The following is a 17,397-nucleotide window of genomic DNA, read 5'->3' on the forward strand; positions in this document are numbered from 1 at the left end:
GCTAAAGCTAAATATTACTCAAATCTCATCCACCGTAATAAAAACGATCCTAAATTTTTGTTTAGTACGGTAGCATCGCTAACCCAACAAGGGACCCCTTCCAGTAGCTCAACCCACTCAGCTGATGACTTTATGCAATTCTTTAGTAAGAAAATTTAAGTCATTAGAATGGAGATTAAAGACAATGCGTCCCAGCTACAACGGGGTTCTATTAACACTGATACGATGGTATATACGGCGGATACTGCCCTCCAAAATAGTTTCTCTCGTTTTGAGGAAATAACATTAGAGGAATTGTTACAACGTGTAAATGGAATAAAACAGACAACATGCTTTCTTGACCCTCTTCCTGGGAAACTGATCAAGGAGCTCTTTGTATTATTAGGTCCATCAGTGCTAAATATTATAAACTTATCACTCTCCTCGGGCATTGTTCCCCTAGCATTCAAAAAAGCGGTTATTCATCCTCTTCTTAAAAGACCTAACCTCGATCCTGACCTCATGGTAAACTACCGACCGGTGTCTCACCTTCCCTTTATTTCAAAAATCCTTGAAAAAATTGTTGCGGAGCAGTTAAATGAACACTTAGCGTCTAACAATCTATGTGAAACCTTTCAATCCGGTTTCAGAGCAAATCACTCCACGGAGACAGCCCTCGCAAAAATGACTAATGATCTATTGCTAACGATGGATTCTGATGCGTCATCTATGTTGCTGCTCCTCGATCTTAGCGCTGCTTTCGATACCGTCGATCATAATATTTTATTAGAACGTATCAAAACACGAATTGGTATGTCAGACTTAGCCCAGTCTTGGTTTAACTCTTATCTTACTGATAGGATGCAGTGTGTCTCCCATAACAATGTGACCTCGGACTACGTTAAGGTAACGTGTGGAGTTCCCCAGGGTTCGGCCCTTGGCCCTGCACTCTTCAGCATCTACATGCTGCCGCTAGGTGACATCATACGCAAATACGGTGTTAGCTTTCACTGTTATGCTGATGACACCCAACTCTACATGCCCCTAAAGCTGACCAACACGCCGGATTGTAGTCAGCTGGAGGCGTGTCTTAATGAAATTAAACAATGGATGTCCGCTAACTTTTTGCAACTCAACGCCAAAAAAACGGAAATGCTGATTATCGGTCCTGCTAGACACCGAACTCTATTTAATAATACAACTCTAACATTTGACAACCAAACAATTAAACAAGGCGACACGGTAAAGAATCTGGGTATTATCTTCGACCCAACTCTCTCTTTTGAGGCACACATTAAAAGCGTTACTAAAACGGCCTTCTTTCATCTCCGTAATATCGCTAAAATTCGCTCCATTCTGTCCACTAAAGACGCTGAGATCATTATCCATGCGTTTGTTACGTCTCGCCTCGACTACTGTAACGTATTATTTTCGGGTCTCCCCATGTCTAGCATTAAAAGATTACAGTTGGTACAAAATGCGGCTGCTAGACTTTTGACAAGAACAAGAAAGTTTGATCACATTACGCCTGTACTGGCTCACCTGCACTGGCTTCCTGTGCACTTAAGATGTGACTTTAAGGTTTTACTACTTACGTATAAAATACTACACGGTCTAGCTCCATCCTATCTTGCCGATTGTATTGTACCATATGTCCCGGCAAGAAATCTGCGTTCAAAGGACTCCGGTTTGTTAGTGATTCCCAAAGCCCAAAAAAAGTCTGCGGGCTATAGAGCGTTTTCCGTTCGGGCTCCAGTACTCTGGAATGCCCTCCCGGTAACAGTTCGAGATGCCACCTCAGTAGAAGCATTTAAGTCTCACCTTAAAACTCATTTGTATACTCTAGCCTTTAAATAGACTCCCTTTTTAGACCAGTTGATCTGCCGTTTCTTTTCTTTTTCTTCTATGTCCCACTCTCCCTTGTGGAGGGGGTCCGGTCCGATCCGGTGGCCATGTACTGCTTGCCTGTGTATCGGCTGGGGACATCTCTACGCTGCTGATCCGCCTCCACTTGGGATGGTTTCCTGCTGGCTCCGCTGTGAACGGGACTCTCGCTGCTGTGTTGGATCCGCTTTGGACTGGACTCTCGCGACTGTGTTGGATCCATTGTGGATTGAACTTTCACAGTATCATGTTAGACCCGCTCGACATCCATTGCTTTCCTCCTCTCTAAGGTTCTCATAGTCATCATCGTCACCGACGTCCCACTGGGTGTGAGTTTTCCTTGCCCTTATGTGGGCCTACCGAGGATGTCGTGGTGGTTTGTGCAGCCCTTTGAGACACCAGTGATTTAGGGCTATATAAGTAAACATTGATTGATTGATTGATTGATTGGTAAGTGTTTTGTTTCGCATTAAATGTGGGTGGAAGGAAACGTAATATAGTTGCAAATGCATCTGCAGGTTATCCATACATCTCTGTGCCATGTCTGCTTTAGCACCGCCGGTAAATAGCATGTTAGTATCGATTAGCGTAGCATGTTAGCATCGATTAGCTGGCAGACAACATCAATAAAACTCACCTTTGTGATTTCGTTGACTATCGTTGCAAATGCATCTGCAGGTTATCCATACATCTCTGTGCCATGTCTGCCTTAGCATCGCCGGTAAAATGGGGAGACACTCCGGCACATTCAATGGGGGTCTGGCGGCAGATTTCTTGCCACTTTCGCATCTTCGGGCCAGTGGTGCAACTTGAATCCCTCCCTGTTAGTGTTGTTACACCCTCCGACAACACACCGACGAGGCATGATGGCTTCAAGGTTCCAAAAAATAGTCAAAAAAATGAAAAATAACAGAGCTGAGACCTGGTGTTTGTAATGTGTTGAAAATGAAAATGGCGGGTGTGTTACTTCGGCGACGTCACATTCTGACGTCATCGCCTCCAGCGCGATAAACAGAAAGGCGTTTAATTCGCCAAAATTCATCCATTTAGAGTTCGGAAATCGGTTAAAAAAATAGATGGTCTTTTTTCTGCACCATCAAGGTATATATTGACGCTTACATAGGTCTGGTGATAATGTTCCCCTTTAACTCCTCCCACTCTATCTTTCCTAGTTACCGATCAACCTGACTAGGATTTTAACCCAGTCCTCTTTGATTGGGAGATACCTGTTTTGACCACTCAGACATCCTTGGTCTTCTTAAAGGGAGATTTCGGGCCCCAATGAAATTTTTAATTGAGAACCTGTCTCAGTAAACTATGATATAAAAGCTTTCCTAGTTACCGATTGATCTGACTGGGATTTGAACCCAGTCCTTTTTGATTAAGAGCGTGCTGTTTAACCATTTTCGGGAGCGTCACTGAACTTCGGGAGTCTCCCGGGAAAATCCTGAGGGTTGGCAAGTATGAGTATTAGCGGTGAAGGCGGTGTTACAGAGGCACCGCCGCTGAATAATACCGGCGGGCCAGCTCCAATCTTAATTTGATATTACCTTAAGGGCCAAATGAAATTACACGGCGGGCCAAATTTGGCCCGCGGGCCAGAGTTTGACACCCATGTGCTAGACACCCAAAATGTTGAAAGAGCCACATTGGACTGAAAATCTGTCTGGAGCCGCAAATAATAAAAGCCTTATAATGGAGGCTGATGTTATTGTCCATATTAGCTATAATAGCCTACTATCAAATGACTGTGCTCAGTCAATATTACATACAGACAATGTGTCATGAGACCTGCACATACTGTATTAATCAAATTAAGAGGACTTAAAGGAAATTAAATGAGATCAAAAATAAAAGCATAATGATGCAATATGTACAATGTATCGTATTTCCTTGAATTGCCGCCGGGGCGCTAATTAATTCAAAACCTCTTCTCACTCCTGCGCTTACCAAAGGCATGCGGTAAAAGTAAGCATGCGCTAATTAATTCAAAACCTCTTCTCACTCCTGCACTTACTTGGGGCGGCATAGCTCGGTTGGTAGAGTGGCCGTGGCAGCAACTTGAGGGTTGCAGGTTCGATTCCCACTTGTGCCATCCTAGTCGCTGCCGTTGTGTCCTTGGGCAAGACACTTTACCCACCTGCTCCCAGGGCCACCCACACTGGTTTACATTTAACTTAGATATTGGGTGTCACTATGTAAAGCGCTTTGAGTCACTTGAGAAAAGCACTATATAAATATAATTCACTTCACACTTCACTTCACTACCAAAGGCATGCGGTAAAAGTAAGCATGCGCTAATTATTTTAAAACCTCCTCTCACTCCGGCACTTACCAAAGGCATGCAGTAAAAAGTTGAGTGTGATGCAGGCATGTGAATTTTCCTTTTATAGTCGGAAATATGTCTTTTTATCTCTAAAAATATGAATTAAAATTCATATTTTAGCTCGGTTGGTAGAGTGGCCGTGCCAGCAACTCGAGGGTTGCAGGTTCGATTCCCACTTGTGCCATCCTAGTCACTGCCGTTGTGTCCTTGGGTAAGTCACTTTACCCACCTGCTCCCAGTGCCACCCACACTGGTTTAAATGTAACTTAGATATTGGGTGTCACTATGTAAAGCGCTTTGAGTCACTTGAGAAAGCGCTATATAAATATAATTCACTTCACACTTCACTACCAAAGGCATGCGGTAAAAGTAAGCATGCGCTAATTATTTTAAAACCTCTTCTCACTCCGGCACTTACCAAAGGCATGCAGTAAAAATTTGAGTGTGATGCAGGCATGTGATTTTTCCGTCTATAGTCGGAAATATGTCTTTTTATCTCTAAAAATATGAATTAAAATATATTTATTTCCGACCTTACAATGTGTGTTAAAATCTTGATCCATCTCTGTCACGCCTGTAAGTTATGTTTTGGTTTTGGTCATGCTATGTTTAGTTTTTGGACATTCAGTCACGTATTTCACTTCCTGGTTTTGTTTGTTTCCATGCCAACGCATTAGTTCCCACCTTGTCACGCCCCTGCCCTCGGTCCCACACCTGTTCCTTATTATCACAGCCAGTATTTAAGTAATTTTCTTTCTGTTCATCATTCTGGCTGTCACAACTTGGCTTGGACATGGATTGTTTCTTCGATGCAGATGAGGATCAACATGGGCGAGGCGTGGACGTGAGTACATAATTGTTTATTATATAATATATACAAAAACAGGGAAAACAAAAACACTTGCTCACTGGCATGAAAGACAATTTAACTATAAACTTAAACAGCACGATGGCAAGACTAAAGACATGAAACAAAAAAGTGCACTGTGGCATAAATACATAAACTTACACGGCATGGAACTGTGGACGAGGGCGTGAAGGTTGGGACAGCATGGGTAGGGTGGGTGCGAGTGTGAGTTTATGTATTTATGCCACAGTGCACTCTTTTGTTTCATGTCTTTAGTCTTGCCATCAAGCTGTTTAAGTTTATAGTTAAATTGTCTTTCATGCCATTGAGCAAGTGTTTTTGTTTTCCCAGTTTTTGTATATCCATCCATATCATATAATAAACAACTATGTACTCACGCCCGTGTTGATCCTCATCTGCATCGAAGAAACAATCCATGTCCAAGCCAAGTTGTGACAGCCAGAATGATGAACAGAAAGAAAATTACTTAAATACTGGCTGTGATAATCAGGAACCGGTGTGGGACTGAGGGCAGGGGCGTGACAAGGTGGGAACTAATGCGTTGGCATGGAAACAAACAGAACCAGGAAGTGAAAAACGTGACTGAATGTCCAAAAACTAAACATAGCATGACCAAAAACAAAACATAACTTACAGGCGTGACAATCTCTTTGCCATACGCGCCAACAACTATGGTCATGAAACACTAAAACATCTTTAAATGGTGCTTTTTTTTTTTTTGCTAATTGTTGCACGTTTAATTGTCGATCTGCACCCGGCTTATTTTCAGTCTTTTTTCATAAAGTTCAAATCACATGCCTGGTGATGTAAGCTCGGACCTTAAATCCTACTGAATAGCTCTTGATCTTCTTCCCTTTATGCGATTTCAAATTACCGGTATTGAAATCAGCCTCCTCCATTTTGAAAGGGGAAGTGTAGCTCGTGACGTCCAAGTTTGACCGGGCGGCGATACTAAGCATGCGCTAATTATTTTGCAAAGCGAATTTGACCCGGCAGTAATTCAAGGCAGGTGCTTACTATATGCCCTGCGGAAATTCAAGGAAATACGGTATTCTAAATAGCATGTTAGCATCAATCAATCAATTGTTTATTTATATATAGCCCTAAATCACAAGTGTCTCAAAGGGCTGCACAAGCCACGACCACATCCTCGGTTCAGAGCCCACATAAGGGCAAAGAAAACCTCACAACCCAGTGGGACGTTGATGAGTGACTGTGAGAAACCTTGGAGAGGACCGCAAATGTGGGTAACTCCCCTTCTAGGGGAAACCGGATGCAATGGATGTCGAGAGGGTCTAGCACAGGGGTAGGGAACCTATGGCTCGCGAGCCAGGTGTGGTTCTTTTGATGACTCCTTCTAGCTCTCTGATAAATCTTAGCTGACACTGCTTAACACAATAAGTATTGAATAATTCCACTTGTACTCAAAGTGTTAAAAATAACGTTCAAAATATAAAACATACTCATGCATTTGAATACATCCATCCTTTTTTCTACCGCACTTGTTCAAAGAGTTGCATAAAAGGTAAGAAGTGATTTATTTATTATTGGTTAGTTTAGGGCTTGCCCTCCTAGGGGTTCTTCAGACCACCAAGCACCGACATGAGAGCCTGTTTCAGGGTTACAATATTTTTTTATTTTTCAATAAGTCTCTCAGTTGCTTTCCAGCAATTGTCTTTTTCTCTTTCGTTCTCGCTCGCACTCCGGCTCCAGCCCCAACCCAGTCTCTCCTCCTGGCTGCTGCTTATAAACAGAGCGACAGGTGATTAGATAACAAGGCCCAGGTGGGCCATCTATGCACCTGTTGCTGATTTCGAGGCCGGTCGTGGCAACACCCCGCTTCGCTGCAGACCCGCCGGGCACGCCCCCTCCACTGTTAGCTTCAGAATATCAATGTTATTACAAAGAATAAGAGACCTATTATACTCTGGAAATGTTGGTCTTACTTAAAAATGCACATGTTTAGTTGTGTTCAGTGATAAAAAATATATATTATATGGCTCTTATGGAAATACATTTAAAAATATTTGGCTTCTTGGCTCTCTCAGCCAAAAAGGTTCCCGACCCCTGGTCTAGTACATGAGTGTCGGGAACCCGTAAGGACCAGATGAGTCGCCCGCTGGCCTGTTCTAAAAATAGCTCAAATAGCAACACTTACCAGTGAGCTGCCTCTATTTTTTCAATTGTATTTATTTACTAGCAAGCTGGTCTCGCTTTGCTCGACATTTTTAATTCTAAGAGAGACAAAACTCAAATAGAATTTGAAAATCCAAGAAAATATTTTTAAAAAATTCATTTCTTTTTTTACCTTGCTTCTTATAACTTTCAGAAAGACAATTTTAGAGAAAAAATACAACCTTAAAAATGATTATAGGATATTTAAACACATATACCTTTTTACCTTTTAAATTCCTTCCTCTTCTTTCCTGACAATTTAAATCAATGTTCAAGTATTTATTTTTTTATTTTATTGTAAAGAATAATACATACATTTTAGTTCAATTCTTCATTTTAGCTTTTGTTTTTTCGACGAAAAATATTTGTAAAATATTTCTTCAAACTTATTATGATTAAAATTCCCCCCAAAAATTCGGGCAAATCTAGAAAATCTGTATAATCAAATTTAAATCTTTATTTCAAAGTCTTTTGAATTTCTTTTAAAATTTTTGTTCTGGAAAATCTTGAAGAAATAATGATTTGTCTTTGGTAGAAATATAGCTTGGTCCAATTTGTAATATATTCTAACACAGTGCAGATTGGATTTTAACCTATTTAAAACATGTCATCAAAATTCTAAAATTAATCTTAATCAGGAAAAATTACTAATGATGTTCCATAAATTATTTTTTGAATTTTTTCAAAAAGATTCGAATTAGCTAGTTTTTCTCTTCGTTTTTTTTGGTTGAATTTTGAATTTTAAAGAGTTGAAATTGAAGATAACTATGTTTCAAAATGGTGTTTTCATTTTTTTCGTGGTTTGTCCTCTTTTAAACCGTTCAATTAGGGGTTTTTTCATCATTTATTCTCTACAAAAAAACCTTTCATAAAAGGAAAAAAAATGTACAAAAGAATGACGGACAGAAATACCCATTTTTTTAATATATATATATGGATTTATTTATCAAAGGTAAATTGAGCAAATTGGCTATTTCTGGCAATTTATTTAAGTGTGTATCAAACTGGTAGCCCTTCGCATTAATCAGTACCCAAGAAGTAGCTCTTGGTTTCAAAAAGGTTGGTGACCCCTGACGTACACTTATTCAGCCTGTTGTTCACTATTCTTTATTTATTTTAAATTGCCTTTCAAATGTCTATTCTTGGTGTTGGATTTTATCAAATACATTTCCCCCAAAAATGCGACTTATACTCCAGTGCGACGTATATATGTTTTTTCGACTTTATTATGCGACTTATAATCCGAAAAATACGGTATCTATTACGGCTGGTGGATGCTTCGACATGAACACAGCAAAGGTAAGATTAAATGATTTATTTAAGTAACAAACAGGAGCTAAAGAACAAAAACACTGGACCTAAGCAAAAGGCATACAAAAGCGCTAACATGGAAGGCTAGGTAGACAAACAGATAAACTAAACTTGGCACGAGGGCACAAAAAGGTGAAACAAACACAATTAGCATGAGAGCTAAGACCAAGGAATACATTCTGAATAGCACAGTCGTACTGTTTACATAGGCAAATTAGAATCCCAGAATGAATAACGAAAAGGGGCAGGCTTATATATGGCAGTAATCAATTGTAACAGGTGTGCGGGATCCGAGAGTAGCAGGTGAAACTAATAAGAAACCATGGAAACAGACTAAACAGGAACCAAGCCAGGGGTAGGGAACCTGTGGCTCTTTTGATGACCGAATCTGACTCTCAGATAAATCGTAGCTGACGTTGCTTAACACTATAATTAGTTAATAATCCCGCTGGAAATCACAGTGTCAAAAATTACGTTCAAAATATAAAATATTCTCATGCGTTTTAATCCATTTCCACCGCACCTGTTCAAGAAATAACATTAATGGTGAAAAGTATTTTTATTTATTATTGGTTAGCTTCAGAATAACAGAGTTATTAAAAAGAATAAGAGATTATTATACTCTAAAAATGTTGGTCTTACTTAAAAATGCATGCTTTTAGTTGTTGTAATCAGAGAAAGTCCAAATAAAAGAGGAGGCATCGAATTCTCTTGTCAGAGCGTGGGACGACACTGGGTACAGGTCTACGCATTTCTCCTCATTGAGCTAAATTGAATCCTGTCTCTGTTTAATTCCTTGCTTCTTGTCTGTTTTTTAAATATCATCAGTGTTTGAACCTGACAGTTGTATTCAGTGTTAAAAATATTATACGGCTCTCAGCCAAAAAGGTTCCCGACCCCTGTACTAAGCAGTCAAATGACGGAGAGTGATACAAAACAAGGAAACAAAACAACAAACTGTGGAGATCACAGGCAGTGGATCACAACAGTATCTTCAGTCGATTCAATTGAATATTGGTTACAAAGGATTTGCAAATCATTGTATTCTGTTTTTATTTACCATTTACACAACGTCCCAACGTCACCGGATTTGGGTTTTGTAAAACGTTTTGAACAAGCCTTGACTCCTTTCTGCCCGATAATGGCTTGTGTTCTCATAATGTACACCACGGTACTTACTACCTATACACTATGCACTTATATGAAGGCTGATGCTTTCTTTTTCATACATGCTTGACTCTGGCTGCTTCCAATCTGTTAGTGGATGTGAAATTAGCTGGATGGGTAAAAAACCCACAGAGGCTGGAGTGCCCATTACCAATCCCAGAGAAATTGCTGGTCAATATCTGTCTCATTTCCCTTTAATGACTCTAATTACAGGATTAGAAGATCCATGTTAGGAAGAGACATTTTGAGAGATGAAACGGTTGGCATGTTCAATTTAGGGTAGACAACATACACCTAAATCAGACCTGGGCAAATTAAAATTAAAGTTAAAGTACACACACTAGGTGTGGCGAAATTATTATCTGCATTTGACCCATCAACCTTGATCACGCCCTGGGAGGTGAGGGGAGCAGTGAGCAGCAGCGGTGGCCGCGCCCGGGAGTCATTTTTGGTGATTTAACCCCCAATTCCAACCCTTGATGCTGAGTGCCAAGCAGGGAGGTAATGGGTCCCGTTTTTATAGTCTTTGGTATGACTCGGTCGGGGTTTGAACTCACGACTTTAAGGCCCAGGGGCCACATGCGGCCCAGTAAGCTTTTCAATCTGGCCCGCCAGACATTCCCCCAAATTTTTTTTAGCTCTTTAAAGGGGAACATTATCACCAGACCTATGTAAGCGTCAATATATACCTTGATGGTGCAGAAAAAAGACCATATATTTTTTGGACCGATTTCCGAAGTCTAAATGGGTGAATTTTGACGAATTAAACGCCTTTCTGTTTATCGCTCTTTTAGCGATCACGTCAGAATGTGACGTCGCCGAGGTAATACAGCCGCCATTTTCATTTTCAACCCATTGTAAACATTGGGTCTCAGCTCTGTTATTTTCCGTTTTTTCGACTATTTTTTGGAACCTTGGAGACATCACGCCTCGTCGGTGTGTTGTCGGAGGGTGTAACAACACTAACAGGGAAGGATTCAAGTTGCACCACCGGCCCGAAGATGCGAAAGTGTCTGCCGCCAGACCCCCATTGAATGTGCCAGAGTGTCTCCATATTTGACCGGCGATGCTAAGACGGACATGGCACAGAGATGTATGGATAACCTGCAGATGCATTTGCTATGATAAAGTCAACGAAATCACAAAGGTGAGTTTTGTTGATGTTGACTTATGTGCTAATCAGACATATTTGGTCGCGGCGTGACTGCCAGCTAATCGATGCTAACATGCTACGCTAATCGACAATAACATGCTATTTACCGGCGGTGCTAAAACAGACATGGCACAGAGATGTATGGATAACCTGCAGATGCATTTGTAACGATGAAGTCACAGAAATCACAAAGGTGAGTTTTGTTGATGTTGACTGCCAGCTAATCGATGCTAACATGCTATGCTAATCGATGCTAACATGCTATTTACCGGCGGTGCTAAAGCAGACATGGCACAGAGATGTATGGCTAACCTGCTGATGCATTTGCAACTATATTACGTTTCCTTCCACCCACATTTAATGCGAAAAAAACTCTTACCAATCGACGGATTTAAGTTGCTCCAGTGTCACAAGATGCGAAAGTCCTGATCGTTTGGTCCGCACATTTTACCGGCGATGCTAACGCAGCTATTCGGCCATGCTATGGCTATGAATAGCGTCAATAGCTATTCGCTCAATAGCTTCAGTTTTTTCTTCAATACTTTCATACTCCAACCATCTGTTGCAATACATGCGTAATCTGTTGAATCGCTTAAGCCGCTGAAATCCGAGTCTGAATCCGAGCTAATGTCGCTATATTTTGCTGTGCTATTCGCCATTGTTTGTTTACATTGGCAGCACTGTATGACGTCACAGGGAAATGGATAGTTGCATTGCAAATTGCGAAAATCAAGCACTTTAAAGCTTTTTTTAGGGATATTCGGAGACCGGTAAAATTTTGAAAAAAAATTCAAAAAACACAAGCCACTGGGGAACTGATTTTTATTGTTTTTAACCCTTTTGAAGTTGTGATAATGTTTCCATTTAAGATGGAATCTGTAGCCACTATGTTGATGTGCAGTGATGTTTTCTAATGACCGTAAGTCTTGAACTTTACAAAGTATTTCAATGGTTGGACTCTGCGCTTTTGCATGATATATTAGTTACTATGTTCATCTAATTAGTGTCGGAATAATTGAATCTAAGTTATCACATTGATTGATTGATTGAAACTTGTATTTGTAGATTGCACAGTACAGTACATATTCCGTACAATTGACCACTAAATGGTAACACCCGGAGAAGTTTTTCAACTTGTTTAGGTCGGGGTCCGGGTTAATCAATTCATGGTAAAACAAAACTTTGTGTTGCCATGAGTTCCCGGTGAGAAGACAAAAGCTGTCTTTGATCCAACCAAGAAAGAGGCTTGCAAAACTCCACTGTGTAGGATAGGAAGCAACATGGTGTTCTGTTTTTTTTTGTAAGATTTTGTCTTGAGCCGAGATCTACAAAGCAGAGAGGAAGCAGGGCCCGACTCCCTTCCAGGCACCTCTTCTTTGAACTGTTTTATGGACCTTTTCTTTGAACTGGTTTTAATCAAAGGTGACGGCTGTTTATGACCCCTTCCCTTGGAAACAGCTGTTCCCATGTAATCAGGGAAAGTCCAAATAAAAGAGGAGTGAAGTGAAGGGAATTATATTTATACAGCGCTTTTCTGTAGTGACTCAAAGCACTTTACAAAGTGACACCCAATATCTAAGTTACATTTTTAAACCAGTGTGGGTGGCACTGGGAGCAGGTGGGTGAAGTGTCTTGCCCAAAGACACAACGGCAGTGACTAGGTAGACAGAAGTGGGGATCGACCCCTGAACCGTCAAGTTGCTGGCATGGCCGCTTTACCAACCGAGCTATACTGCCCCGAGGCGTACAATCTTTTTGTCAGAGCGCGGTGTACCCGCTCTCCTCACTGAGCCAAATTTCATTCTGTCTCTCTTTGATTCCTTGCTTCTTGTCTTGTTTAATAGATGTCATCAGTGTTTGAACCTTACGATGGTAATCTAAGTCAGAGCAGCTCAGACGAGGCACCGAGCAGTGTGGGCGGGGAGCGTTTCCACAGAGTGTTTTCTGAGCGGCCGGCCTAAAAAGCAGGGGTCAGGGGCAGATTTTTACAACAAATTTCTAAAGTTTAGTGTTTTAACAGATGTATCAGATTATAGGTGTGTGTTATTGCGTTTCGCTTGATTGTAAAATATGTCGATCGATTCGTCAATATTCAGTGTTTTATCGTTCATAGAACAATTTAAAATTCCATTCTCTTATTTCAAGGCGGTCTGTCATAACGTTTTTAGCGTTCAATCAGACGTTATTGTGAGGTGTTGTATTAGTGTTCCTAAAAATAGAAATACCAGGCCCCCAGAGACACATTTTTCTCTAAATTTTGCCTCTGAGTCAAAATAATTGCCTGGGGCTGACCTAAATACTTGTTTAAACAACAAAACAAATGACAAATTCTAACAAGGGGAATGTAAAAACTAAGCAGATATAAATAATATATCAAATAGTATAAGTCAGTGGTCCCCAACCTTTTTTTGCACAGCAGACCGGTTTTAAGTAGGCATTATTTTCCACGTGTGCCAGATAAATACAGCAAAAATAAGTGAATGAAAAATACTACTCAATATAACACTTAATTAGTGGGGGATCTGAACTTGTTTCTTTGCAATGAGATGCAGATGGGTGCCCGGAAAAGGGTGGGGTGCCATTTTTGGGTTGGGGAGGAGACCCTGTCTCAAGTGGAGGGGTTCAAGAACATCTGAGTCTTATTCAGGAGTGAAGGAAGAGTGAATCGTGAGATCGACAGGCGGCGTTTTCGGTAATGCGGACGCTGTATCGATCCGTTGTGGTGAAGAAGGCGCTGAGCCGGAAGGCAAAGCTCTCAATTTACCGGTCGATCTACTGTATGTTCCCATCCTCACCTATGGTCATGAACCTCGGGTTATGACCGAAAGGACATGTAGAAGCAGCCGAAATGAGTTTCCTCCGCCGGGTAGCGGGGCTCTCCCTTAGAGATAGGGTGAGAAGCTCCGTCATCCAGGAAGAGCTCAAAATAAATCCGCTTTTCTTCCACATGGAGAGGAGCCAGATTAGGTGGTTCAGGAATCTGGTCAGGATGCCACCCGAACCCCTCTCTAGGGAGATGTTTAGGGCACGTCCGACCAGTAGGAGGCCACGGGGAAGACCCAGGACACGTTGGAAAGACTATGTCTCCCGGCTGGCCTGGGTACGCCTCGGGAAGAGCTGGACAAAGTGGCTGGGGAGAGGAAAGTGTGAGTATTCCCTGCTTAGGCTGCTGCCCCCGCAACCCGACCCCGGATAAGCGGACGAAGATGGATGGATGAATGGATGGAGAGGCAAATGGAAAACAGCCTTCGGCCACAATCTGTCACATCTATATTTTATTTTGCAATAATGTGCATTGTATCAGGTCACAGAGTTCTAACAAATACAACAAAATGGCAACTCCGTATAAGGAAATGTTTTATACATCTATAAACAAGCTTATTGGTTATTATTCTCTGCGCCCCTTTAGAAATTGCATCACGTACCGGTGGTTGTGGACCACTGATATGCCGTATTTTGCGGATTATAAATCGCAGTTTTTTTCATAGTTTGCCTGACTAGTGAAAAGCAAATTTTATTTTCACTCGCATACAAATCTTTTTAACTTGGATTGTTTGCCTGGCTTCGAGACTCTCCCGAAGATTACTGCAAGCGAAGACACAACAAACTCCCTTTTTTTGTCTCTCAAGGACACACACCTGTTGTTGTGAACTTTGGAATAGCGACGGCAAATACATCAAGGCCGCGGAACAGAGACACACTATGGGCACACACACACACATCCGCCAAAAAAATATATGCCACACATACACCCTCCTGTCCCCCAATCCAACACCCTCGACGCAAATCCCGTAGGGGTGATGAATGGATGGTCAGCGCCTGAGAGCTGCGACCTACCACCATGATCTTGAACTACCTTCCCTCTGTCGCTAGATATCTCGAGATGTACATTGTAAAATGTATATGTGCTTTGTTATGGAGGTTTTTTCTCACTCCGAACTGGGCCCCCTTAGGAGCCCAGTCTCGATTGTATTTTTTTACTAATCTTTCCCCAGCGTTTACCTTTTTCCCATCTTTTACGGGGCGCCTTATGGCGATCCATCAGCGTTCTTGTTCTGTAACCCTGTACACTTTGTTTGTCTGATCTCGAACAGGTTTGTGCTGAAAACAAAGTTTCTTTGTAATTGTTGCAATGACAATAAAGACCTACCTACCTACCTATGTGTGAAATTATTAACACATTACCGTAAAATATAAAATAATATTATTCATCTCATTTGCGGAAGAGACGAAGACAATGTCAGCAATCGTCACACACACGTCAACCAATAAGAATTTGGCGATGGAGGGTCATGGCAGAAGTCATGGGATGCTAACTGCTAAATGCTACTGCCGTAGCTATTAAAATACATCATTTCATCGTCAGCGTTAATTTATAAAAACTGAGAAGGGCTGAACAAAAATGGCACCGAAAAGGAAATCATGTACTGCAGATTACAAGATTAGATTAGATTAGATAGTACTTTATTTATTCCGTCAGGAGAGTTCCTTCAGGAAAATTACAATTTTCCGCACAATCCCATTGAAGATCAGACAAACATTACAGGGAGACAGAACATGGATCGCTGACGGCTCTGCCAACTTCCAGCGCCCCTTACAAAAAAGATGAGATACAGGTAAACGGGGGGATGGGGGAATAGAAGATGTAATTAAAATTTAAAAAATCAGTCTTAGCCTGGGCTCTGGAGAGGGGGTGCAGACTGAGGCCAAGGGGGAAAAAAAAAACTCATAGCCATAGTACACATCTCTCTTACATGTGTGTAAGAGGGAAACATCAAAGAACACAAAGGACATTAAAGACATTAAAGCAGCAGATACAACCAGACACTTCCACATACAGCTATGAATAAAAAGTAAAAGAAACATATCCATTGTGGTGGCCTCTGCGGTGTTCCACGCCGTCGTCCGCTGGGGTGGAGGGAGCATGGCCAGAGACAGGAGCAGACCCAACAAAGCAACCAAGAGAGCCGACTCCACTCTCGGCCGCCAACCAACTCTCGGCCAGTGTCCAGTCCGCATGGATGAGCGAGGATACGTTCAAGGTGACTGACCCAACAAAGCAACCAAGAGAGCCGACTCCACTCTCGGCAGCCAACCAACTCTCGGCCAGTGTCCAGTCCGCATGGATGAGCGAGGATACGTTCAAGGTGACTGAGGTGTCCGACACCTGCTCACCCAGCCAAGACACCGCGAAGCCTCTCCGTCCCGGCGCTCAGTGCTTGCTCCGCAGCCCTGTCCCCTCATCCGCATCTCCTCCAGTCCCTCCAAACCGACTCCGGTGTGGCAGACACCCATCAGCTGGTCTCCTTGGCCAAAAGGCTCCCGGGAGGCAGATCCAGAAGTCCTTTCACTACAAGCTAGACGTAGTGAAATATGCAGCAGAAAACGACAAGAGGATGCGGTGCATACCTTTTGAGTTGGCAGAGTTGTTTAGAAGCGACATCGAGGAAGAAGATTTCAATTAGGAGTGAGAGATTGTTTGGTAAAGGTATAGCATGTTTTACATGTTATAGTTATTTGAATGACTCTTACCATAATATGTTAGGTTAACATAGCAGCCACCTTCTCAGTTGGTTACTTATGCCTCATATAACGTACACTTATTCAGCCTGTTGTGCACTATTCTTTATTTATTTTAAATTGCCTTTCAAATGTATATTCTTGGTGTTGGGTTTTATCAAATAAATTTCCCCCAAAAATGCGACTTATACTTCAGTGCGACGTGTATATGTTTTTTCCTTCTTTATCATGCATTTTCGGCCGGTGCGACGTATACTCCGGAGCGACTTATAAACCGAAAAATACGGAGAATGATGTCCCAGCTGTTTTTCCGCTAACACCTTCATACGCCGGTTTAAGAGTCCCTCTCATTGTCGTAAACAATCTCCATTTTACAGCAGGTTTTAGGATGCTCATATTCCCATCTCAGTCTTTGACCCCCGACTTGTTTGGCTTTCAGGGCAACTCGCTGCTATTCCTGCCCAATGTTCTGAAGGTTTATCTGGAGAACGGGCAGACCAAGGCCTTCAAATTTGAACCCGTCACAACAGTCAAGGTAAAGTCCCTTTGAAGGTACTGTGCATAGGTGTGTCGACTTTGGGTAGTCCAGGTTTCATCTATTGTCCAAAAACATGCATGATAGGTGAACATGTTGTGAATGGTTGTCTGTTTACAGTATTTGTGCATAGTAGTTGACGGTGATTGATAAGATTCTGCTTTGTGTTCAGTCCGGTCACCCACGAGATAAGCGGTTAAAAAATAATTGAATTGAATTGAATTATATTTATATAGCGCTTTTCTTTAGTGACTCAAAGCACTTTACATAGTGAAACCCAATATCTAAGATGCATTAAAACCAGTGTGGGTGGCACTGGGAGCAGGTGGGTAAAGTGTGACTAGGTGACAGCAGTGACTAGGATGGCGGAAGCGAGAATCGAACCTGCAACCATTAGGTTGCTGGCACGGCCACTCTACCAACCGAGCTATACCGCTCCATCCATTCATCCATCCCAAAAAACAATGACTTGACAATTA

The 17,397-nt window shown here is 41.8% G+C and overlaps 1 protein-coding gene across 1 annotated transcript in view; it reads left to right on the top strand.

Annotated features, from left to right (window-relative positions):
* Positions 1–17,397, top strand: part of LOC133538821 (FERM and PDZ domain-containing protein 1) — a 161,517-nt gene that overhangs the window by 104,876 nt on the left and 39,244 nt on the right. Inside the window, exon 8 of the mRNA XM_061880636.1 lies at positions 16,823–16,918. Within this exon, the coding sequence (XP_061736620.1) occupies positions 16,823–16,918 (96 nt within the window). The remainder of the gene's footprint in view (positions 1–16,822; positions 16,919–17,397) is intronic.

The sequence above is a fragment of the Nerophis ophidion genome, linkage group LG20 (genome assembly GCF_033978795.1).
Source record: "Nerophis ophidion isolate RoL-2023_Sa linkage group LG20, RoL_Noph_v1.0, whole genome shotgun sequence".
Taxonomy (NCBI): Eukaryota; Metazoa; Chordata; class Actinopteri; order Syngnathiformes; family Syngnathidae; genus Nerophis; species Nerophis ophidion.